The 26,874-nt window shown below is 41.9% G+C and overlaps 1 protein-coding gene across 1 annotated transcript in view; it reads right to left on the minus strand.

The window, feature by feature from the left end:
- The window catches only part of ARFGEF2 (ARF guanine nucleotide exchange factor 2), a 76,317-nt gene that overhangs the window by 43,891 nt on the left and 5,552 nt on the right, over positions 1 to 26,874 (minus strand). The window contains exons 2-8 of the mRNA XM_081148938.1: positions 18,165 to 18,195; positions 17,392 to 17,515; positions 8,943 to 9,089; positions 7,889 to 8,068; positions 7,301 to 7,535; positions 3,266 to 3,334; positions 1,451 to 1,602 (exon numbers count right to left, since the gene is read on the minus strand). Of these exons, the coding sequence (XP_081005064.1) occupies positions 1,451 to 1,602; positions 3,266 to 3,334; positions 7,301 to 7,535; positions 7,889 to 8,068; positions 8,943 to 9,089; positions 17,392 to 17,515; positions 18,165 to 18,195 (938 nt within the window). The remainder of the gene's footprint in view (positions 1 to 1,450; positions 1,603 to 3,265; positions 3,335 to 7,300; positions 7,536 to 7,888; positions 8,069 to 8,942; positions 9,090 to 17,391; positions 17,516 to 18,164; positions 18,196 to 26,874) is intronic.

The following is a 26,874-nucleotide window of genomic DNA, read 5'->3' on the forward strand; positions in this document are numbered from 1 at the left end:
TATTCTGTAATAAAACTGAAGTAACCTAAAGGCCTAATAGGGAACTGGCTAAATAGATTACGGTAATCTATAAGATTGAATTTTACATGGCCATTAAAAAATTAGTTAGATCTATATGTACTGATGTGGAAAGGTGTCCATGTGCTAGTGTTGAGTAAACAAAGCAAGTCAGCCTAGTATATAAGACATGAGTCCCTCATATGGATTTAAATACATCTCTATGTGCATTCTTAACAGGGATAACATAACCCCAAGGGGGCTGCTATAGACTGCATGATTGTGTCCCCCCAAAATTCATGTGTTGAAACCTAATCTCCAATGTGATGGTATTAGGAGGTAGGATTTTGAGAGGTGATTAGGTCATGATGGTGGAGTCCTTATATGAGTGGGATTAGTGCCCTTATACAAGAGGCCCCAGAGAGCTCCCTCACCCCCCTCTGCCATGTGAAGCCATAGAGACCACCACTGACTAAGAACAAGGAAGCAGACCCTCACCAGATACCAAAACTGTTGGAGTCTTGATCTTGGAATTCCCAGCCTCCAGAACTATGAGAAATAAATTTCTGTTGTTTATAAACCACCCAGTCTATGGTATTCTGTTATAGTAGGTTGAACAGACTAAGACAAAGGCAAAAAATTGGTTCTTGGGGGGTGAAAAATTCTTTTTATGTATAAAACACAGGTACACATACAGTACATAAACAGACATCTACTTTATCAGTAGCTTTAAAATTTCATGAAGGGTGGGCAGTGAACAAGAAAAAGAAATATGTAAAAAGACTCCTTAAAGGGGTGATAATGAAAAAAGTTTGAGAAACACTGGTGAAGGTAGAGAGTTCACGTGAGATGTTAATGTTATAGTACTTCCTATTTTAAATGTTTATGTACTGTATAACATTTTCAAGAGAATAAAACTATTTTTAAAAAATTGTGCTGGACATATCTATGGGCCTGAAAAAATGTTCATAATATACATTAAGTTTAAAAAATAGATTACAAAACAGCATGTATATGTTATTCCATTTAAGTGAAAAATATATGTGAGCGGGAGGAAAATTAAGAAGGATATAAATAAAATGTTAACAAGGATTATCTTTGAGTTATGGGATTATGGATGACTTTTATTTCCCTGTTTTTTCCTTCTCTACATTTTCTTATTTTCCTAAAATGAATGCATACTACTTTGAGAGAGAAGAAAAAGGGAAGGAAATGTTAAGTGTTAAAAACCTGAATTAACAGGCTTTAATAACAATGTTGTATACTATCAACATTAATTAACGCATTCCAAAAATGGAACCTACTAACACAAAGAATATCAGGCTAGGACTCTGACCAGTAACTGAATAGGGCTTGCTGATCTTCACTAGCTTCTTCCGGCAGAGACTCAACTCTGCATCTTCTAAAAAGGTGAAAATCGAAATGAATCTGTATAAGAGAATCATCAACATACCAGGTTATCCGCTGATGACAAGGACTGCCTGTCATCCGCTATCCCATTGGTCTGTGAGTTTTCATCCACTGCTGATGGGACAGCACAGTCCTGGCCCTCCAGTTCACTGAGGGCCCTCTCCGATTCTGTCAGACCATGCTTTTGCGCTGCTTCTTCAAACACAAGTGCAAAAATCATTGCCAAATGAGTCTTATACTGAAAGGCAGCCTGACATCAAGAAGATGTAACCTTCCAGGTACTGCTTTTTTTCTCTTTCCCTATACCATTACCCCATGAATAGCATAAGTACTGAAAAAGGCTTGGCCAAAGTGGTGTGTAGGTTTTCCATTTGTCTGTTATCTACAGCTCACCACCAGGGGGCTTGGTTCATACTGTAGTCCATGTCAATGGTGCCTCCAGAATTGTGTGATACAGTAGCCCTGCCCACCCTGTCCCCTTCCCCAAAAGATTAGAAATAGCTAAACATGACAAGTGCAGATTTTTTTTAAAGGCTATTAATATCGAGGTTAGAGAAAAAGAGCCATATAAATGAAAGGGTTTGACAGTTATGAAAGAAAACTTCAGTTAAAGAAAAAAAGAAAATGCAGACCCGAGCTTCCCGGCAGCCATGTGAAAAATAGAAAGAGAAAGAACTAAATAGATTCATTGTTTAACAAAAGAAAGCATATCTGATGATTAGCAGAACAGGTGAACTTCATGAGGAATTTACCATGTGAATCTTTACATATATACGTGACATCAAACAACTTAATAAGCACGATTCTCCATAGAGGTTTTACAAAACATATATTCATTAAACAAATATTATCAAGTGCCTATTATTTGCCAGGCTCTGTGCTAGGGACTGGGGGATACAGTAGTGAACAAGACAGACAAATGTTCATTATGTGAGGACTTCTTGTATTGGCCCCAGAAAATAATCTAAGGGTGTGAAATAAAATTATTCCATTTTAAAGACATTTCTAAAGAGTTAAATAATGAAATCTATGTATACAGCTCAGTGGCACCCTAAATTAACAAAAGGATAGGGCTTAGAGCAGTAGGTCCAATTTCTTTTGACTATGAACTTCAGTAAGAAATACATTTAAAAAATCATGACCTAGTACACATGTGCACATAAATAATTGAAATGCATGTTTCATGAAACAGTGCTTAACAGACCACATGCAATGCATTCAGTTTGTATTCTATTTTCATTCTATTCTCTTTCATTTAAAAAATGCTGACTGCAACCCACTAAACTATTGATTTCTTGACCCACTAATGGTCTACTGGCACTAGAACTGAGTTTCAACATACAGCCTTTGACCTGAGATTTTAGGCAAAAACAAAAGAAAAAAAATCATCCAATAGTTGTTCTGAGCTATAAAAGTTTAATTCCACTGAAACCGCATCATAAAACTGAGGGAGTTATGAATGAAATCTAACAAAAGAACAAGTTTCCATGTGCATCTGATACCTGCTCAACACGTCAATGACTAGCCATGAAAATTCAGCAGCAATGGACACCACCTCAGGGCTCACAGCCCACTCCTGGAAAAACTGGATGTATAAGGGAGTGGTCCTCTGGGTCTCCAGGTGGAGCACTCAACCCTAACATGGTCAGACTGTGCTTCTTGAACCCAACCCAAACGAGAATAAAATCTACCACTAAAAACAAGTAATTTTTGAATTCCATATGAAAGATGAGCAGACATGGGCAGACTCAGTTTCCATGGGTTCACTGGGGGCGGGGCACTCTACCACTAAAATATCTGACTAAGGACTTTTTTGGAGGAATGGGGTAGAAGGAAAGGCTGGGTTCTTGGTTCTTACCTTTAACAGCAGATGTGACCACATCTTCTAAGATCTCCTTCACCACCTCCTGGGCTCCATCATCAGTCCCTAAACACACACCCAAATACACAAACACAAACACATACATGTGGGCATTTCCAGGGAAAATAGGAAGGAAAAGGAGATTTTGTCCATGTTCCCTAGGGTCACATTTCAGAAGACAAAGGGTGCAAATAAGTACCCGCCAAGGCCAGATCTGATTGTGTCAACAGAAGACAAGTCCCATGAAATCTGGAAAGTCCCAGGCAACATTTGACTATGATTTTGAGTTTCCTTTCATGGAACACTAACACCCCTCTAACTTATACACTCTTACTTCCTAAGTTACAGTTAGAGCTCTAAGTCCAAGAGTCCCCTTCTTCACCCCCAAGTTGGAGGCCGGAGCTGGATTTTATCCAACTATGGTTCCTGACAGAGCAAAAGAGAATGTTTTCTCTTGTGTCTTCATCTCAGGAACACAAAGCCTTGGTAAGTGACTGCCTTCTCCTGCCTCAGTTTTCCCACAATGTAAACCTAGAACTTAGCATGAGACTTCTAATGTGCTAGTTGAGGATTTACTAAATTTTAAATGCAAATATTCTGTAACATGTTAACTGTTTTAGTGGAAGAGGTTCAGTACCATTTGTTTTTGTAAAAAACTAGGTCTGGGAGAACTACTAAACAACCCTCGACTAGACTTCTAGAAGTAAACATTATAAACATCACAATGACCAAAAGGCCATCATATTAAATAAAAACCCCCAAAATAACTCTTTAAATTTTCTTAATGAGAATTTTCAATCAGCCACTATTTTTATGAGTTCCATCATACTTGGTCCACAGGGTCTTGGAGAACAGCACAAAGTGTTTTTATTCCCACTGAGCACTTAACCCACCACAACTATTTATTTATTTAACATGGAAAACAGGCTCACTTTATCCCACAATACTCTTCCCACCACCTTCACATCAGATTACCAGCTGAAATATCTATTTTTCTTTAAAATTAATTCATTGTTTAAGCTGAAACTTTTTTGAAAGACAGTAATAGCAAACACTTATATAGTCCTAAGTGCCAGAAACCTGTAAGATAGGTATTAGCTGTATTCTCATTTTACAGATGAGGAAACTAAGGCTCCGAGAGGTTAAATCTGCCCAAGGTCACGGAGCTACCAAGCGGCAGTCATGACCTGAACCTAGGCCGTCTGATGAGAGCCTCCCTGTTGGCTGGGGGAGGATAAAGTTTCGCTGTCCCACAGCACTTAACAGTGGCTTGTTTAAAAGTGAACCATCGGTAAATACACAGGTAACTGTGAACGTACAATAGCTACGTATTAGGTATGTAAATGCTAATGTCCAATGTTGGGAGTTAAAATGTCAGAATTTTAACAATGAACTTAAAAGAAAATGGGAAGTGATTGCTAATGGGTGTGATGAAATGTTCCAAAATTAACTGTGGTGATTGCTGCACAACTCTGTGAACATATTAACAAGAATTCAATTATTTTAAATGGGTGAACTTACAGTATATGCTATATCTCAATCAAGTTGTATTTTAGGAAACTCATAAGCATAGCTGGGCAATCAGGAGAGGTGTGAATGGACAAATGGGGTGAGGTCCCCTGGGGAAGGCAGTTAGCCATGCCCCAAAATTCACATAAGCAAGCAAGTCTTAGCTCAAAAAAATCTCATTTTGTGAGTTTACAAAGAGCCATTTGATCCACTTCTTGGACAGGTAGATAAGACTGACAACTGGAAAAGGTAAAGAGGTGCTCAGGTTTGTGAGTGAATTATCTCCACCAACACAAATTTCTTGGGAGGCAAATTATCCCAGGAAGGCCATGGGGAGGGTTCCCAGTTGAACAGGAAAATGCATGTGGAGTGCCAATGTAGTGAGCACAGTGCCTGGCAAGCTAGGGGTGGCTATGTGATAGCTATAACTACAGGATGGAACCATAGGAGGGCTGGATGTGTGGTCTTTATCACAGAGGCACCTCTCACTGGGCCTAGGCAGCTTGGACTCCAGCCCAGGACACTGTATCTGCCACCTGCCTCTCAGGTTGTCCTTCCTCCTTGCTTCCAAGGCTTCTCAGTCCCTTCCTCTGAAGGACTCATTTTTTCTTTAGAGCCACATCGTGAGAACTGAAGCCATTTTGCTCTTTTTATGGGCAACGGCACACCTCCATTTTGACCTACTATTTGCAAGTTTGCAGTTTGGTCCTCATAGCAATCTGATCCCTACGTTCTTGGGAGAAGCCTCATGGGGTGCGCCAAGTACTGGCAACCAAATCCACAGCAATATACTAACTACAAATCATACTTGCAGAATTTTAAGTTACTGTGTTTCTGCAAAACTATATTCTGGAAATCAAGCCCCTCCTCTCCATTTATTCAAAACAGTGTTTACTGAGTGTTTACCATATGTGTTACGCACCTTTCCAGGTATTGGAAATAGTCGTAAACAGGCAGCATAGGTCTTAGACTGGGCACAAGTAAACATTAACTAACTTCAAGTAGTGATAAGTGGTATAACAAAAAGAGGATGAGGGGACAGATGTGATAGGGAGCTTCAGAGAGCATGATCTGTTTGAACTGAGAGACCTGAGGATAAAGGCGGGCAAGGAAGGGACAGGAAGTACAAAGGCACCAAGAGCAAGTGTGGGACTTTCAGGAATCAGAAATACCACCTGCACAATGTGTAGTAAATGAGGGAGGGAAGAGGTGTAAGAAGGGGACAGAGAAGTGGGCAGAGAAGTGGGCTTCCAAGTCACGCAGGGCCTTGGAAACCACATGGGCAGGGTGGACATAGGTTCCACTCTGAATGGGACAGAATGGGAAATTACCAATGGGTTTAAGCAGAGGAGGGTCATGATGTAATGCATGCTTTTAAGAGATCACTTTGGCTGCTGTGTAGAAAATGGACTGTAGTGGAAGCAATTTCATGCAACTCAGAGAGACTTGCTTTTATATCTGCACAGCTATGCTTACTACAGTGTGTTTAAATATTAATATTGATTGATTGACCACAGCCTAATAACAGTTACAGTAAAAACCTGGTTCTTGCCCTGAGATTTCAGAAGGCAAAGATGACAACAGATACAGAGGGTGGGCAAGGAGTTTCTAAGCACCTTCCCTAAGACACATGACAGCAGGACTGAGTAGACGGCACCTCTGTGCTCACCCTGAGATACACACAATTCTTAGTGGCCAGTTTCTCTTTTGTCCTTTCCCTGAGTGAACTGATACAGCACAACATTACAGCAATGACACTTGGCCTGTTCCTAGGTATGCCAAGCACTCTGGTGAATTAGAGGAACAAAAGCTACTCCAATCTGTACGGCCTAGGAGGGAATACACTACTGACAGAAATCACCACTAATAATGTGACAGAAGAAAACATGAGAGCAATTATAAAGATGAGTCAGATATTTCATGTAGAACCACTAGCTAAAGATTTGACAGAATCACTTGGGAAGGTACATTCCTGGGGGAAAAAAAAAATTTGGATCTGGTTTGTACTAACTGCCCAAGGAGAGATGCAAACATTCAGAAATAATCTTGTGAAACCCAATCCACGATTTCATGCCTAATACATTATTTACTTTAAGATTATAGACAGGTGGGGAACAGCTCTTTCATTTAAAAAAGCCAACAAAACAGGTAATATTCTCATAGAATAAAAAACCAAGTGCACACGGAAGGCAACTGATCAATGTATCTCTCTCACATCGATATTTCTCTTTCCCTCTCCTGTTTTTTTCTCTCTTGGATCAATGAAAACACATCCTCAGGTGAGGATTTAAAAAAAAAAGTAGTAGCAGCTAGATACATTACAGGAACTACTGAGAGAACACTACACAGCTGACAATAGGCATTACCCATCATGTCTTGATGGCTGTGTTTCATGAGAGGAACGCGAAGGAAAAGTCAAGGGGAAGGCCCAGAAATAGATGAGCTGCTACTAGAGGTTTCCTGCAGATGCTACCAGACTCTTGTCCCTCTCAGAGCTGGAAAGGGACAGCACATGGGGCATACCTGATAGTGATGAGCCTCTTTCTCTGGGAGCATCTCCGTTCTCTGAGCTTGCTTTTCTAGAACCACTTCTGGCATGTTCGCCGTTGGTTAAATCTGTCTTTTCAGGAGTTGATGGTTTGCTGTGTGTCTGGTTCTGCTTCAAATGACTGAACTTTGGGGACCCTGCTGCAGCTTGGATCACAGGGGACTGGGGTTTCGACTGGACTGGTTTTTCCAATTCTCTGACCTCCTGAAACTAGAAGGCAACACGGGATTCAATCTAAATGGTCCCTGAATTTTGATAAGGAACAGAAACTACACCACTCTGTTGCTTAAAAAATTTCCAAAGAGAAGGATAAAATTTTAACAAGGAAGCAAGTAATCCCTTGGACAAACTCAAAGCAAGTTCTGAATGCAGATTTCAAAGCACGTGCTAGATTCTCTCTCTTGCTTATTATAGCAAGAGCAAAAACAGAGTGTAGAGAGTTCAGAGGAAGAAGGGATAAACTCAAAATGCTAGTGAATCTTTGCCAGGTACTGAGGCCACACACAAAACAGTTCACAGCATGGGATGATGTCCCGCCCCGGCAGCTGATGGCTCTCACTCACCACTTGGTTTTCCATGCGGGTGAAAATGACATTCAGCATCTGCGTAAGGGTAGCCTTGGCAGTGGTTTGATTGATGAGATTTTTGCTGGCCAAATAGATATTGTAACATGTCCTAACAGTCTGTAGAATAGTGCCCTCGTGAATTTCAATGTGCGGGGATGTTACTGCAGTCAGAAGAGCCTAAAACAAAAATCCAAAATCATCACCTTCACAAACACCCAGCTCGCTCCCAGTCTCCCACAGCCAAACTTTCCCACTAGGTTTGGCTTTGTTTTTTTTGGTTTGACAAATTTTCAAAAGAATGGCTCTGCAAACTAAACTGGGTGCTTAGTACCAAGAGATGACTTATTATTGCTCTGAGTTTAAAAACAATTAACTCCATAAAGTCCAAGTTATTTAAAGTAATTAAGTTGTGCTGAAGTGGGCTTTCTATTAGCTTACTTTTCAAAAAACCAAAAATATAAACACTTCTCTTAGGAGGGAAAATGCTCCAACTTGATCTCACCTAGATTCACCACGAAATACACGTTTTGATGCGGGGTCAGTTTCAAGGAGCTTTAGGAAAGGTGCAACTAACACAGAGCCATTCTTCACAAAGCTAATGCACCCAGGACTTAAGATGCAGAATGCTGGCCATACCCATCCTGATCCTGCTGTCCAAAAGACCCATGCCAAACCATTCCTGGCAGGATAAATGGGACAGGGAAATGGAATGGGGGGACAAGAGGACAGGGGCAAACGTGATAAAAGTATCAACAAGAACCTGCTGAGAAATGGCAGACCGGGAATCCAGAAATTCAAGGAGCAGAACCAGAGGACTTCAAGCCAATTTAATTCACAAGCAATTTACATTGTTATTAGTGGAACTGTTTACTCTGAAAACACACCTGGTTCCACTCTTCTTGTCTCATTCCACACTAATAAATGCTTACATTTTTCTGTTCCAGCTCAGCACCACCTGAGACAACTAACACATGGTAAATCAGAAATCCAAATTACTACTGGGGACCAGTTTCTAGTTTAAAATCCAGACCAGGCAAACACACAGAAATACCTTAATTATTTGTAACTGGACTCCTTCATCGGTCTGAGGGCCCTGAAAACAACTGCAAATGGTTTCAACGATCCTGTCAATCAGCCGCTTCCCTGGAGCTCCACTGTCTGGGGCGTTGCCTGTGATGTGCCCATATGCGATGAGTTTCTAAACAGAAATAACAAAGATGAGATGTTTCTGTCTGGCAGGGACTGAGGCTGCCCCCTGTGAATGACAAGCATGGCCTTTAACTTCCAGTTCCCACACATCCCTCTGCGCCCCAGGCCCATGGTGGGCACAGCCACCTTCAGAGTGCAGCTTTGGTTCTGTGCCCCCATGGCAGGAGAGCCCCAAGATGGTGAAATAGTACCTGATGGAAGAGGCAAGGAGCAGAACAGTCCCTAGTACACAAACACTCGTGTGAAAAACTGAGGGATTAAAACTATACATAAGAGAGTTGGAAGTAGTCAGTAGCTGCCTGGAGCTGGGGGGGAGGCGGCATTTTAGAGAAACAGGTGACGACTGCTGATGAGCAAAGGGTTTCTTTCTGAGGTGACAAAGATAGTCTAAAATCAGACTGTGGTGATGGTTGCACAACTCTGTCAATACATAAAAATCACCGAATTGTACGCTTTAAATAAGTGAATCATATACATGTAAATTATATCTCAAGCTGTTAAAAAAAAACATATATTTTTTCTTTAAATGAAAAAATACATAAAAAACTAATGATAACATGTTTTGCTTGAGAAAGGAACTAAGCAGCTGTGGACAGGGGTGGTACTAAGATACTTTACAGCACACTCTTTCATTCTTTCTGAATGTTGAATCACATCAGTATATTCTCCATTCCAAAAATTAAAGCAGAAACACTAATTCCGCACCTACATTATCAAACAGTGCATGTTACCCATATGATTGAAGAGATGAGTGGCTGCCTGGGCCACACCCTCATAATCAGGTGACAGGTCAGCTTGGACAGGGGCCACCTTTCAGAGGCAACCTGCCTATCACCTCACTGATGACCTGGATTTCACTACGGAGAATCAGAGCTAGAAGGGAACGCAAAGGTCAAGGGGCAGATGATTTCCAAGCCTGGCTGAGATTCAGAATCACCTGAGAGAGCTCATTAAAAATATAGGACCTCAACCTAGACCTACTAAACCATAACTTCTGGGGTGGAGCCCAGGAATCAGTGTTTTGTTTTGTTTTAAATACATCTTTATTGATTTCAGAGAGAGGAAGGGAGAGGGCGAGAGAGAGTTGAAACATCAATGATAAGAGAGTCGTCACTGATCAGCTGCCTCCTGCACACCCTTGACTGGGGATCGAGCCCACAACCCATGCATGTGCCCTGACTGGGAATCGAACTGCGATGTCCTGGATCATAGGTCGATGCTCAACCGCTGAGCCTCGCCTGGCTGGGCAAGAATCAGTGTTTTTCTCCAAGCTATCCAGGCTTTTTTAAGACTGACCAGATAAAAGAACCACTCATTTGACACAAGCCCTCTGGGATACATGAATTCTAAAGCATCATCTGCTTCCAGGGACTTAGTCAAGACTCTAAAAATGCTGTTCTGTTCCTTATCCTTTTTGGTTTCTGGCTTGTCACATTTTTGCCTCCCCGTGCACAAAGTGACATAAGTGTCTAAGGTTATGTACAGTGCAGCCATCACCACCCAGGAAGATCCACCACCCTTCAGAGGCCTGATGCCATTTCCCAGTCGCTTTTCCCCATCATTAGCTATGAAAGTGCCACATTCCATAAGCAGAAGAAAAACAGATTAAGAGAGAGTATCTGTGGGTAGAAACATGATACTGCTGGACTGAGTGACTGAATGAACAGGAGAAAGGCCTGCACACTCAGCTGATCAAGTCCAACCCCAGAAAGCTCCAGAATACAGTTGAGTAGGGGAAAGGGTAGGGGACTGAAATATGTTTTTGAAGAACAAGTCAAGATGCCCTTTTTACCTCATCCCCTCTTACAGCTGCAGCATATGCAGGCTTCCCAAGAGGCCAATGCTGGCAACCTGCTAAATGAGCTCTGGGTTTGGACACTGCTTACTCCTTACTCCTAATGGTCTCAAGTCCGTTTTGAGCACTGGGTTATGAATGGGATGGTCTATGAGCTTCTAAAATGTGAATGTTGAAAAGTAGGCCCAACCAGGAAGGATGATGGTGTTGAGAATATAACCACCACACCTTCCAGTGCTTTGATGAAACCTCAGATGTGTGGCCTTCTGGCCAAGCATCTGTGATTTCATATTGTTGGAGTAGTCATTGTACCCTTGGATGTTGCAGCTTTCTGTAAGTTTGCTGTGGCTGAACCAAGAAAGAAGGCATATGCAGATTTCTACAAAAATTATGATTACATGAAAGATTTTGAGGAGAAGAGGAATGCTGGTATCTTTCAGAGTGCAAACCAATTTTGGAATGTAAAGAATTTCTTTGGGTTGAATTCCATGGAAGTTTGTCACTGACCTGTGTCCCTAAACAGTGAAACATGAATATTGGGACTAAGGAATAGTTTCTCCCAATAAATAACAAATACTATGGACAATAAAAATTTTTTTAAATAAAAGTAGGCCCCATAAAACCCAACACTGATGCTGCAAAGCAAAGATGGAAGTGAATTACTGATGCTTAGTTCAAATACAAAAAAGATTGGAAGTATTCACCCCTCTACAGACTCCTTAAAAGGCACATGACTCTCCTGGCCAGGCCTGGCTCAGTGGTTGAGCGTCGACCTGGGATCCAGGAGATTGGGGTTTGATTCCCGGTCAGGGCACATGCCCAGGTTGCGGGCTCGATCCACAGTCAGAGGTGTGCAGGAGGCAGCTGATCAATGACTCTCTCATCATTGATGTTTCTATCTCTCTCTCCCTCTCCTTTCCTCTCTCTGAAATCAATAAAGATATATTTAAAATAATAATAATAAAAAAAAGGTACATGACCCTTCAAATTGAAATGGGTTTTAAGTATGATTTTACTCCCTTGTCTGTGCAGAGAAAGGGCCAGAAGAAAGCAGAGTTCCTGTGTTCTGTGGGTTTCTCACCCTTCTTTGAGCCAGATATTGTTTTGGGTACTGGAGGTATAGCAGTAAGACAGTCCTTTTTCTCACAGGGTTTATATTCTCCTGGGGATGGTGGGGACAGACCAAAGTCAAAGTCCCAACTGGGAACCACAGGGCCCTGTGTGATTTGTAGACATCTTTAAAAAAAGCAAGTTATAGTGATAATGCACAGCATTATCTCATTTTTGAAAATAAAAATTATGTGTGTGTATAAGAATTTTTGTAAATGCACAGAAAACAGCCTGGAAACATATCTGAGGTCCAGTGGTATGAGTGTGCTTGGCAAGGTCCCTGTGCTTTGCACAGTGAGTGAGGTGAGAAGCTACTGGAAGGTTTAAGCAAAAGATTAACACAATGTGACAATTTCTAAAGGCTTCCCCTGGTTCCTGTGTGGAGACTAGGCTGCAGAGCAACAGGAGTGGAAGCAGGGGACCAGTGAGGAGGCCACCTTAGCTGTCCAGGACGGAGATGCTGGTGGCTTGGACTTTGGCAGGATGGGGGTGAGGGGTAGTGAAAGAGACAGAGAGAAGTAGTTCTTGCCTTCTTCCTTGATGCAGTGAGATGGGGGAGAGAGACAGAGGAGGGAGGCCTTTGGGCAGCTGGCTCACTGATACATGTGTCCAATGAGGCTGCATGCATAGGGGTGTTCACTGTAACCCCAAGTTAATGCCCTCTATAGGGGAAGAGATAAAATAGTGGCATTAATATATCACATATCAGTCAAAAGGATTGTCCTATATTTGCCTATAGCAATATAACTAGATCTTATATTCTGCTGAATATAAAAAGCTGCAGAAAAAAATTGTACAAATGGTACCATTTATGTAAAAAAAGAAAAAAGAAAGAAAATTATATACCTAAACAGGCAATTGGGTTTGGGCCTAGTGGTCCAAGGGATTTCAGCCTTATCTGTCAAGTTCTAAAAATATTTTACCAAAGAATGTAGTCCACAGAATGTAGTCATGAACAACTTATATAATTACAAATGTGCATTAAAAAATCCAAAGTTTCCTAGAAATAAGAGTTAAAAGATAATGCTTGTGGTATGAACAGGACAGCTCAGACCAGTGGTTTCCTACAGCCTTCACTGGGGTATAGAAAGAAAATATTAGAACTTTTTTTCTACCTATTTTTTATCTTATCCTTTTAAAAGTTCTATTCTTATTGTTTTATAATATATATAATTTAGTAGTAGTACATATATATATAATTTTACCATTGAAGAAATATGACTATATTAGTAGGATATTCTTTAAAACATGTTGTTACTGATATGTGCCCGGAGAAACTTGGAGATCACTCATTAGCTTAAACAAGATTAAACCCTAATGCTCCTTCCCCAGTCCTGGCCCTGGGGAAGTGTGTGGCAGACCAGCTGCTGAAGGAAAGGGATACAGAGTTCTTTATCACTAGAAGTAAGCAGAGGGGAAGGCTTCTTCCAATGGGGAGAGGGAACGCTGAGCTAACTGTGCTCAGGCAAACCCAGAAACACCTTTATCACCCAATCACCTCTCCAAGCTCAAAGAAGATGGCTTTAAATGCCCAGGGCAAAATGTGGATGTGTCTGCAGCTGGTTCCAATCCTGCCAAAACCAACCTTTACCCCTAGACGCTGGGTTCCTATTTCCAAGACAGAAGTTACCTCACCCATACAGGGAAAAGCCAGTCAAACAGGCTTTGCAAGGACAACTACCAAGAGGAAATTAAATTTTCATTTAGTATTCCTGGGAGCACTCAGGCACTTTCTATGTCATAAAAAGGACGACACAGGAGTACCTACTAAATTACAGAGAACTTCCATTCTAAAAAGAGAGCTAACCATATGTCATAAACCTCAAGACAGGCACTATACTCCTACATTTTAAACTCAAGTCAAAGAAGGACATCGATGTTTTCATTAGAAATCATACACATACACAGAATTCCAGAAACAGACTATTTCTAGGAAAACACACCATATGTTTAATTAAAGTGGCCAGAACTACAGGATTATAGTTAAGAGTGGGGGTTAGCAACCTTTTTCTGTAAAGTACTACATACTAAATATTTAGGCTTTGCAGGTTATATGGTCTCCATTCCACCTACTCAACTCAGCCATAGTAGCGGGAAAGCAGCCACAGATAATACATAAATGAATGGGCATGGCTGTTCCTATGGACCGAATGTTTGTGTCCCCCACAATTCCTATGTTGAAGCCCTAACCTCAATGTGATGGATTCAGAGGTGGGGGCCTTCGGGTGTGATTAGGTTTAGATGAGGTCAGGAGGGTGGGGTCCTCAAAATGGGGTTAGAAACACCACAGAACTAGTGAGCTCTCTCTGCCAGGTGAGGACACAATGAGAATTTGACTATCTACAAACCAGGAAGAGGGCTCTCATCAGGAACTGAATCAGCTGGTACCTTGATTTTGGACTCTCCTGCCTCCAGGACTGTGGGAAATAAATGTCTCTTGTTTAAGCCACCCTATCTGTGGTATTTGTTATATTAGCCCAAACAGATTAAGAAGGCTGTGTTCCAATAAAACTTTATTTACAAAAGCAAGTGGCAGTCCAGATTTGGCTCATGGCTATAGTTTAAGTACCCCTGGTTAAGAACACAGATGTAAGGTAAGGAAATCCAAGACACCCATCCAATTCCATCACTTCCGGGCCAGGGGAATTTGGTGGAGCCTGCCATTTTATTCTTCAAGCCTCAGTTTCCTTGATTCTAAAATAAAGATAAGAGCAAATATCTCAGAGAGTTTGTGAGAAGATTAAAATGGAGGATGAGAATAATGCACTTTGCACAGGTACCTGCATGGGTTGAGCACTCAATACATGTTAGCCATTGTACTTAGTGTACCAATAATGTTAACTATCAGCACCAGCTTCATTTTTTTTTTTTTTATCCTCACCCGGGGATATTTTTTCCATTGCCTTTCGGAGAGAGTGGAAGGGGGAGAGAGATAGAAAGAGAAATATCGATGTGAGAGAGACACATCAATTGGTTGCCTCCCACTCATGCACTGACCAGGGCCGGGGACTGAGCCTGCAACGGAGGTACATGCCCTTGGCTGGAATTGAATCTAGGACCCTTCAGTACATGGGCCGATGCTCTAACCACTGAGCCAAACTGGCTAGGGCTCAGCACCAGCTTCAAAACTAAACCTAAACATAAGGAGAAAACAACTAAAATTAAACGTATGCCAAACTTCTTCCACAGCAACAAATATTTTAGGATAGAAGTAGGACTTGAGCCTGCCATTTAAGAATTCTTGGCTCATATATACACAGGACAATCTGTAGAGAATATTGAATGAGCAAACGACTTTTCATTTGCAAGAGTTGCTTCTGTGAAGAAACTGCCATCAATTTTCAAATAGCTATATATCAAAGAAAAGAGATTATTAGAGTAAATATTAGACTAGAGATGACAAAAGTGTGGCATACCTACCACCACTTGGCAGCCCTGTGCCTCAGCAGACATAACCAATCAATCATGGCACTTTCTAAAGAAACCCCGATGAGGCTTCATATATCTTTTCAACACAGCTTTGAAACAATGACAATATAGAACCTATTCACTACTCCTGCTCTAGAAAGTGCCAATAAATGTGGATCTCTTCAATCAATTTTAAAAAATGTATCAAGCTCTTTTCATTAATGTAGGCTGCCCACTGGGGTTAAGAATAAATGTTCTTTGAGGTAACCAGAAACCTCAGGAGTTAAAAAAAAATACAGGGTGGTGAACACATAATACAATATACAGATGATGTATTATAGAACTGTACACCTGAAACCTATATAACTTTAAAATAAACCACCCGCCCCCCCCCCCCCCCCAAACAGGGATGCAGGACCAGGAATTAAGAAATCCACGTTGTAGCCCTATTTCTGTCTCTCACTATCTATGTGTCATTGAACAAATCACCCTAACTTCTCTACTTTTGCTTCTTCATTAGGAAATGGTAACTTATGACAAGGTTACTGGTGGTCTAAATACAGTGGATCCTGATTATTCGCAGATTTTTTATTTGTAAATGTACCCACTAAAATTTATTTGTAAGCCCAAAAGCAATACTTGTGGTGCTTCTGCAGTCATTTGCAGACACGTACAAAGCAGTGAAAAATTTGAATCACTTAATGCACAGGTTCCCAGCTGAGGTCAAACAAGGAGAAGCTCTGCCTTCTTGATTCAGCCCTCATACTGTGAGCAGTGTCTTTTTCATGGTCCATTTAGTGTTGTTTTCCCCATTTTTGTCCTTTTAAATTTTGCCACTTAAAACAGTCCCCAACTGTAGTGCTAAAGTGCTGTCTAGTGTTCCTAAGAGAAAGAAGACAGCGATGTGTTTTATGGAGACATTATATGTGTTAGATGAGTTTTGTTCAGGCATGTGTGCTGTGAGTTCACTGTTAATGAACCAATAAAATATGTTAAATAAGGTATCTTTAAACAAAACACACAAAGAACAGTTATATACTGATCAGCTGATGAACATGTTGAGGCCAGAGGCTCAAGGGAACCTAACCCTATATTTCCTCTAGGAACAATGGTTGAGAATTCGCTAAATCAGTTTTCACAACTGTTACGCAAAGTGCTGAGGTCTCAGAAAACTTCAGAGTATTTGTCCTTGGACTCCCAAAGAAATAACCCAAAGAACTGGCTGTGAAAGACATGGGCTTATTAGGACTTACATGTGCACCGGTGGTGGCCGACTGGTGAAGCTACCCGCTAAGTCCCATTTGGTGGATGGACCGCACTGGGGTGGCAGGGTGGTGTTGCTGTTTTGCCACCGCCCGGACTTTCCCAAGGCAAGGTTTTATAGAGTACAGAAAACAGAGAAAAACAGGGCATGCAGGGGGAGGGGATGGGCCTGTGTGAGATCAAAAACGCTGTTTTCCTGACTGAGGAGCTGGCCAGGCTCCCAAGGTCTAATAGTCTGCTTAACTGATGGCCTTCATCGTCTTCCCACAGGGTGGGAGGGGGAGTTGGAGCATGGGAAGGGGTCCATGTTTCCATTTACCATACTACAACTTTATAGAGCGTTACTACAAATAATGAGATTTGATTATATCTATTTCTCTACTTGATTTTATGAATTTCAATGCCATCAAGGAAGAGGATGAATAAAAATTTCTTATGTGCCCATGTGTAGCAAATATTCCAACTAATGCTAAAGGTTTCATTTAGAAAAACATACATAAAAGAGATCAACAAAATAGTATTTCTAGGGAAACAAATTATTTTTTTAGCTAAGGAAATCAGTCCCCTCTCACTTCCCTCCCTCATGAGACCTCCATAAAGAGTAAGTTGAATGTTCCTTTTTTTGTCACCCCAGGGAGCACTCTGAATAGCAGGGAACTCACCAGTGTGGTCTGCAAGAGAACCCCCTTTACACAATTAAGTTTAAACATGGTACCTGCAAGCAGTCAAGAGATGTGCTGACCACCCGTGGGGACTTGGACTGGCAAGCTAGCTCGAATGGAAGGAAATACTTGTCAGCTTCAATGAAGTTTGCCTTTGGCGGTGCAGCCGCGCCAAGCCTAGGGAAAAAAGCAGGAGAGGGCCGGAGAGGGAAAATGAGAAAACAAAAAGCTTGCTTTTCCTATACCTAACTCTTTAACTTCCCATCCCACTTGCAATCATTTAATTAAAAATGCCTGTAAACTGCATCTGTGGGGCTAAACAATTCAAAGTTAACGCATACATGCATTTGGACAAAATACCAAAGTGCCACATGCAGAGAGCAAGCTCTCAGATTAGCAAATTGTATCAACTGCATCCTCAATTCAATCTTGGCATCAGCCATATCGGACAGAGCTCTATTTTTGAAATGTGACTAACTGGTTTCATTATTATGAATATGAGGAATAGCCACTAATAAGGCAAGCTGTCCTCCTGTTTAAGGAAGCATGACATACAACAGACAAGGGCTTTGCCTCTTCTGTCAAGAAAAGGTACAACAGCATTAAGTTGACCCTCCAAATACATATTTATTGAACCAGTAACCTGTTAACCTAGCATCGGATCAAACACATACAGAGTTCTGCAATGTGTCCAGCTCTGGGTTAGGAGAGTGTGTACTGCCCAAGGATCAGAAATATAAGAAAACATGGAGAGAAAGGGGTTCCCTCAGCCACTACCTACTCCCTTAATATTGTATTTCAACAAGGAGAAAGTGCCCCAGCTTACCTCTGCTTTTCTATTTCTGCTTTAATTTCATCTGGTGAAGAAGAAAGAAAGGCCTGTTAGGAGTATGCAATGTTTATATAAAAAGAAACTTTACCAAAAGATACTCATAAACTATTAAAAAGGATGTTTATGAGATTTTAAAGTACAGAAATACTGCTATAAGTGATAAAAAATGCTTGTAACGTCCTGGTTGGTGTGGCTCAGTTGGTTGAGCATTGTCCTGTGTATCAAAAGGTAGCTGGTTCGATTCTAGGTGAGGGCACATGCCAGGGTTGTGGGCTCGATCCCCAATAGGGGGTGTGGAGGAGGCAGCTGACAATGTTTCTCTCTCACATCGATGTTTCTCTTTCTCTCCCTTTCCCTTTCCTCTCCCTTTAGAAACAATAAAAATATCTTTTAAAAAATGATTATAACAACATTAATAGCTAACACATAGCAGTTACTACATGCCAGGCACTAAGTACTTTACATATTTTAACCTATTTAGTCCTCATAATGATTCCATGAGGTAGGTACTATTTTTTCCATCTTACTTAGAGCAGGATTTCTCAACCTCAACACTAGACACTTGGGGGACAGATAATTCAATGTGGAGCTGTACTGTGCACTATAGGATGTTTCACAGCATCTCTGGCCTGTACCCATTCCATGTCAGTAGCATCCCTCTGCAGTCTTGATAACCAAATATGCCTCCAGACATTGCCACGTGTGCCTTGGGGTAAAACTGTCCTTGTTGAGAATCACTAGTTTAGATGAGGAAACCAAGGCACAGAAAGATTAGGTAACTTGCTTCCTGTTACCTATCAGGAACTGGGAAACGAGAATTGGAACCCAGGCACTTTGGCTCCACAGTCCTTGTTCTAGCTACTCCTCTGTTTTGCAAAATGTATGCTAAATGGTAGTTATCTATACAGTACGGTAATACAATAACACCTCAACTGTGTAAAAACATGCATAGAAAACTGGAAACAAATAAAATATTGAAAGTTGTCTAAGCAGTGATATTCTTTCTTTCTCTTTTTTCACATTTTCTATGATAAGCATACTTTCTTTTTTAAAACAACAAATGAGTTTTTAAATATTGTGATAAATATTCATAAGATAAAATTTACCAAAGCAAACATTTTCAAGTGCACAGTTCAGGGCATTAAGTAGCTTCTTACTGTTGTGCGAAGGCATATATAATTTTTATTAAAATGAACTTAAAATTAACTTAAAGATTAACTTAATCTTTACCATAGAGGTTATACTTACAGAAATAAAGTGTCATTATTCAGAAATCACAATGTTAAAGAGATAATCTTATTTTCAGAAGTATAGGTTTTATGCCACTGAAACACCAGAACACCCTATCTAAATACCCAGAATTCCCCACACACACTCAATTGTATTCCTAACATGTTAGGCTCAATGTACCACCAACATGGGCCAATGAAGCAGGTCTCCCCTGAATGCCATGCATCTAGATAATCTCCAAAAAAATAGCCTTCTTTACATAATCTCATGAGAGCCAGTGGTTTGGAGATGACATTAACTATCCTAGCAACCCCAGAATACAGATCTGGAAGTTACAAATTTCCTTTTCTTGGAAAACTCTACTCTAGATTGAACGTTAGGATGTGAAAACGGAATACCTGGACTCACTAGAGGCAGCAAACTCTAACCTTCAAGCCAGTCTTTCAATGTCTTCTTACTACATTCAGAAAACAGGAGCCAAACACCCAGATGACTAATACTGAGCATTTTGTTCATGGACCATAAGGACTGTGATAGTTTGTTATAGAGTTCTGTGGCATGGTTCCTGTCCTTCATGCACAAGAATCCACTAAGGAAGTAGTTCTGGCTTCCTCTAAGCTGGGGCCCTCAGGACATGGGAGTGGCCCAGGAAATCCAGCCCAAGAGGCTGGTAACTAAGCTCTCAGCTTTCAGAAATCTACACCCATAACATCAAGGCTCGACCAGGCGATAAAATTGTCTGTCACTGCTAGAGGGGAATAGCTGCCCAAAGGCAAATGTAAGGTTTCTTTCCAATTATGGTTACCTTGTCAAAGTTAAGTTTAGACAATAAATGTATCTGAAACAATTAGGCCTTTGCTAGAGTCCCTGCTAGCCTCTAAACTTTAAAATAATCTGTTCTGGAATGCCGCTGCTGCCAACCCACTAATCTGTGAATCAATCACCAGGACTGCCACTTACTGAGGTACCCAGGGTAATAAAATCAAGTACAGGCATTACACACTCAAAGGCTTATGGGGGCCAGGTAGGGAACCTCAGGGAAAGAAGTGGGTGGGTGTAGAACATTAAGAGCAGGGAGGGCCCCCTCCCCACGCAACAATACAAAGGGCACAGCTGCGCTCTGCTCCAGATGACTGGTACCTCTAGAGACCTTGAGCCTAAAAGTGCCAGTTGTTCTGATCCAGATTTTAAAGTGAAAGCTCTGAGTGCAATTCGAAGCAACTTCAAGTGTTAAAATACATACACACACACACACACACACACACACACACGCACACACACGGCTCACATAAAACTGTTTTTCAGGCTACACTGACCCTGGAGCTACCAGTTTGCAACCTTTGCTTTAAGGAATGGGGAGAATCCAAGAGAATGTACTTTACTGAGTGCAAAAAAGTAACTGCAGAGGATAAAGTGACTTTTAAGGACTATGACCAGCATTGTAAGGATAAAACATCTCAGAGGGAAGGGGTGTGTGTGAAGAGATTAACCAAAGAATTTATATGCATATATGTATAACCCATGGACAAACAATAGTGCGGTGAAGGCCTGGGGAGGGGGCAGGAGTGGGGAGGAAGGGGTTAATGGGGGGAAAAAGGGGGTATCTGTAATACTTTCAACAATAAAGATAAATTTTTAAAAAACAAGAAAAAAAATCTAAGTTTTGTACAAATTAGATGTTGCTCAGCCAAAGAGCAACTAAGGAGCCAGAGGGCCAGGGGTAAAGACCAAATCCCACTAAATTTTAGATGAAAAAATAAGACCCAGAGAGGTTACAAGATAGTAAGTGGTGGAGAGGGACTTGAACCCAGAAAATTGGGCTCCAGAGTCCGTGTTTATGACCTCTTGGGTACCTTGACTCTCAAGCATGCAGAATTACTCTGTAAACTATAAATGCAGAATAATATAAATATTGGTTTTGCTATCACTAAGTCAAACTATGAATGGCACAAAGCACTGGTGTTTGTACTACTCTGTGGGCCCCATATGGCCTGTGGAGGCTTTTACAACTTGGCTCTGGAGTCTCCCAATCCCCTTTCCTAGCCAGCTGTGGCAGGACCACAGCGAAGGTGCACCCTGGTTTTCCAATGAGAATGAACAAGGGCCAGTGGCTTGCAGCAACAGCGGCAAGTGAAGAGCAGGGCTGACCACTGTGAGCAGGCAAGAGACTACTACTACACAAAGACCAAGAAGCTGTGGCCATAAATCATATGTCCAGATTTTCTTTAGTTTTCTTAATTTATACTTAAGTATTCCCACAAGGATTAGGACTTGTTGCACTCTCTAAACCCCTCTTTGTTAAAAGAAAAACATGAAAAATCCTCTCCACTCCTCACAGCCAGGGTCCAGATGATGGGAAGCCTGGGGAGGAAGGGGGTGTGGCCTGAGATCTATGTTCTGACAGATCACTATGGCTGCTGTTTTGGAGGGTGGCCACAACAGAAACAGGGAAGCCAATCAGGCAAGCAGTATGGGGACTTGGATCATGGTGAGGGCTGTGGGGTAGAGAAAGCAGCAGTCTGAACCACATGAAAGGGCCATTTTTATTGTCAAATATTAGTAGTGTTAGATGGTCCAACCTAACAGTTGGATTCTGGATATATCTGGATAACACAATATTTTTTTCCATTAAAAAGAGGCAGGAAAAGGAACAGGGAAAAGGTGTGTGGCAGGAAGAAAAGAAAAAGGCTTGCAATTCAGACAGAACTAGGTTCAAGTCCTGGCATGGACTTCTATTAGCTGAATGACGCCGGGTAGGTTATTAAATCTCTCTGAATCTGGATTTCCAACACTAAAAAATTAGGATGCAAGGGTGCAGGTAATTCTCTCAGCAACCCCATACCATTCTCTCAGAAAGGTATTGTGAGATTAATGGCCAAGGCAATGTCTGGCATACAGCAGGAAGTCAATAAATGTCATGATCTCATCTTAAAACAGGAGTCAGCAACAGTGTACAACCTCTAGTGCCACCGATGGAACCAGGCAAAGCCAAGGGAAAAAAGAAAATGAGTGGAACCCAAATCATCATCATAATAGCTGACATTCACAAGCAGCAGGTGCTTATCCAGTCCTCACCACAATCCACGGAAGCAAGAGCACTCCTATCCATAACTGCTATACAGGTAAGGAATCCAAGCACAGAGAGGTGAAGTTACCTGCCCATGGTCACAGCCAGGAAGTGCTACTGTGTAGCCAGGATTCACACCCAGGCTGGCTGCTTCAGAGCCGGCACTCCAGAACCTGTTGATGATGATGATGAGGAGGAGGGTGGGTGAAGGAAGAGGAACATATGGTGGAGCACACCTGCTCCATTTACTGTTCCTCTTACCAGGTACTGCTTCCCCAACTGCCAAATGGGCAATTAGCAGCAATAAATGAGCAGGCTGGAAAAGAAGGAAACCTGAGTGGGGAGGGGTGGCTTCAGTTGAAAAGCCACACTGTCTTCCTGGGAAATCCTTTCTGGGCATGGCTGCCATCTAGGAACCTCCTGGGTCACATCTCCTCATTCATCAGCTACGTTGGCACTGAGTCACATCCTCTGCTTCACTTCCAAGCTGGGTACAACAATGACTATCACCAACCTCCACAATGCCATCTCTGGTCAGCTCCCTCAAAGTTCCACAGAATCCCTTCAAACCTTTACCTCTCTTCACACATCTGACCTACCACACCCCTCTCTACTATGCTGCCTTCAATTCCTCCAACTTCCTCTCCAATGACGTCCTCCTTCACTCCAAGCCAGCCTTTTGTGGCTGGTCACACTGTGAATCTTGTCCTCATGGTCAACTATCGCACTTCCAGCTCCTTCCTGCTCCTGCCACAACTTCTTTCTAGCTGACCTACTCAACTGCTCCCAGCAGGGCCTCTTTTTGGCCTGTCAGACTTTGACAAGGCTAATATGTCAGGTTTCCCCTTTCTTCATTTTCCAGGACAGATCCCATTAGCAGGATTGTTATCTGAATGATAGGCAACCAACAGCCTTGACTCTCTCTGACCTTTACTCTTAACTTCTGGCAAAATCCCAAACTTAGATTGTACTATCATCTTTTGAACTGTTTCCACCTAACAACCAGGCCTCTAACAACTGGCCAAGTTGGTAGTTTTATAAAGCCATGATCACCACCCCTAAACAATGCTACTTAAGCCCATCTTCTCTAATGCTCCACAACGACTATTGCACATTTCTCTGCTGTCCTCAAATACCTCATCTTTCCCTCCTAATCACCACCACTCTTTACTCACCACTGATGGAGCAGCCCCTACTTCACACAGAAATTAGAAGCTGCCACAAGGAGACTCCCTCTACTTCCTGTTAGCAAACCTACAAATGACCCACTTCTGCACCCACTAACCTCCATTCTCCTACTAGAAGACAGTCGGTGTCCAATCCCTCCAGCTCTGCAGTCACCCATCCCTACATGCCTTCTCAGTAGCTTCATGTTCTCTTTACTATGTAGAATCTCATAACTTCTGATGAGCCCATCATCTCCAACCTGGACCATCACCTCTTTACTGGTCTTACTGCTTCAGCTCTTACCTGTCCTTCCACCCCACATTTTTCTCCACACAGCAGCCAGAGGGATTCCCTTAGAATGTAAATCAGATGATATATGCTCCTCTGCTCAAAACTCTCCACTGGCTTCTCATCTCAGTCTGAGTAAAATCCAAAATCATGACCTTGGCCGTCAAGCCTTTATAAGATCTGGCCCCCTGCTATCCCTCTATCTCACCTTCTACCGTCCACTTCCGGCCTACTTGTTGGGTTTTCCTGTTTCAGGGCCTTTGTACTTGTTTTTCCTGCTGCCTGGAAGGCCCTCCCTCCCCCCAGATACCCACATGGCTCCCTCCCTCACTTCCTTCAGATCACTGTTCAAATGTCACCTCTTTAGAGTCCTTCCCTCACCACCTAAAACTGTCATCCCTACCCCTCATCATTCTTTATCTCCTTACCCTCATCATTCTTTATCTCCCTGCTTTATTTTTTCACTTTACTCTGACTTATTTTCCTAATCTTCACACAGTATTTACCAACCTTGACATATTATGTATCAGTCTATTTATTATTTGTCTTCCTCAATAGAATATAAACTCTATAGCCAAAGACTTTTGCCTATTCTCTTCACTGTTGAAATCCCAGCACCTAGGAATTCCTAGGCATTGAATGGGCACTCAAAATTTGTCGAATAAACTGTTCTTTCTCTTTCCTGCATTATTTAACCTTTACTCTCAATAGGCTCCCTTCCCAATGACATTGAAACAAGTTCAAGCTTCTTCTACCTTTAAATAAAGGAAAAAGAAACAAAAACCACATAATACAACTTCCACGATCTCCATGTGGGAAAGAATTATCTGTGCACTATTTCCTCACCTCCTACTCATGCCTCAACCCACTCTAACCTGGCTTTCACCTTCACTGCACCACTAAAACAGCTCAAGCTAAATTCACCAATGACCCACATGTCTCTCAATCTGATGGGCATTTTTCCAGTCTCTATCTGACTCAAACTCCCTGCAGCATTTGACCTTATTACTTACCTCACCCTTCTTGAAATTTTCTATACTTCTTAAGCACACATTCGCATCTGCCCTCTGCCTTTTGCTGGTTCGTCTCTTCTTCATTTCCCTTGTAGACTCAGCCTCCTCTGCTCAGTCAGAGCAGGCCAGGGTTTCTCAGGCCCAGGCTCCCCATGCCTCTCCTTCTCTGTACATTCTCTCCAGGCCATCTCACTCTCACCTACATCTTCAATCCCCACCCAGGCTCTGATGACTCCCAAACCTTGATTTCCAGCTCAGGCCTGCCTTATGAACATCAGGCTCATACATCTATCCACTTCCCACTCAACCTGCCTAATTGGATGCTCAAAGGCAGGTGATACTCAACCCATCCAAATCCCAACTCATCAACCCCCACGTCCCTTCTCCCCAGATGGACTTCCCACACTCCCATCTTGAAGAATGGAACCAAAATCCATCCAGTTGGGTGAGTCAGAAACTTAATAGTCAGCCTTAACAATCCTCTTTCTCATGTTCTTACCCAACCCATCACCAGGTTTTGTTATCTTTACCTTCTAGACAAGTGGGAAATCCACTCATTTTGCTCTCTTTCTATTGTGACCACTCTAAGTCCAGACCACTAACATCTCTCATCTGGATGGTCGCAATCCCTCTGGTCTTCCTCTAAGATATTCTGAACACCATTGTCCAAGTGATCTTTCCAAAACACAAACCTGGTCATCCTATCACCTTCTTCCCTGTTTAGAACTCTTCAGTGTTGTCTCACTGCTTTTGGTCTAAAAGTCAGACTTCTCACAGTGATCTCCAAGGTCCTGCATGGTGGGGCCCTGGCCTACCTCTCCCATCTTATCCTCAAACACTCTTCCCCCGCCCGCTCCCCCCCCTTTTTTTTTTTAAGGTAATTGTAAATTCACATGTAGTTGTATCTTTTACTTTCCTTAACAGATGTAACCCTTTGCTGCCACAGGGCCTTTGCACATGCTGCTTTCCCATGCTGTCAAAATACCTCTCTCCCTGACCTATTTAATTCTTATTTATCATTCAGATCTCCAGACTTCCTCAGAGTAGTTTTCCCTCATTCCCCTTGTTTGCTCTGCTTGCAGGACCAGGCTTCTCTCCTTCCTGGGATTTCTCAAGTTGTTGGTATGACCCAGAGAACAGGATCATTTGAATAATACCCTTCATCCCCATTAACTGCAAACTCCATGAGAACAGGGTCCTTGTTTTTTTTCTTTCTCTTGCATCATGACACCAGGTGTGACACCCAAATAAATTTCTGAATGAATGTTAGCCTGGTTTAGTCAATAAGCAAAAGGACAATATAAAGAACAAATATACACTGACCACTCCCTAGGGCTGAGGGAAAATTTAAGAGTTTTATGTCCTAGCACAAGAAGGCCAATCTCCCCACAAATCTATAAAACCTAATAAAATATCCAACAAACAGCTAAAAGATTTATTTACAACCAAGACAGTAAACCAAAAGAAGCTTCTTCTAGGAAGACTCCAGGAATGAATTAACAAACATAAAAACTCTTTTCTAAGATAACCTTGCTGGAAAGAGAGTCAAGTATTTTCCTGGCAGGCCCCTCAGCCTGGTGAAAATGGTGAGAACTAAATACAGTGCTGAGCTATTTATGTAGGAGACTCCATGTACTTGCTGATTAAGTACACGTTTTTCACAAGTTCACTCTTTTCCATAAAGAATGGTCTTACTGTTTTCCCCAGCACTGCTTACAGAGTCTCCCCTGAGATTTACAAGTACAGGGCAGAGCTCTAAATTAATCCAACCACTTGCTTCGCTGGTGTCCAAATGTCAGAGACTAGCAAAAAGGTCCATAAACCAATGAATAGGGGGGACAGAGAAGAGCAAGCATTCAGCTCCTTCTCCTTTAAATATGGTAACACCAATGCCTCTGAATTTAGCAGGCCAGCTGTTAGGTGCCAGGTACTGTGTCAG

Source organism: Miniopterus schreibersii, assembly GCF_964146895.1.
Source record: "Miniopterus schreibersii genome assembly, chromosome: 10".
In the NCBI taxonomy this organism is placed as follows: Eukaryota; Metazoa; Chordata; class Mammalia; order Chiroptera; family Miniopteridae; genus Miniopterus; species Miniopterus schreibersii.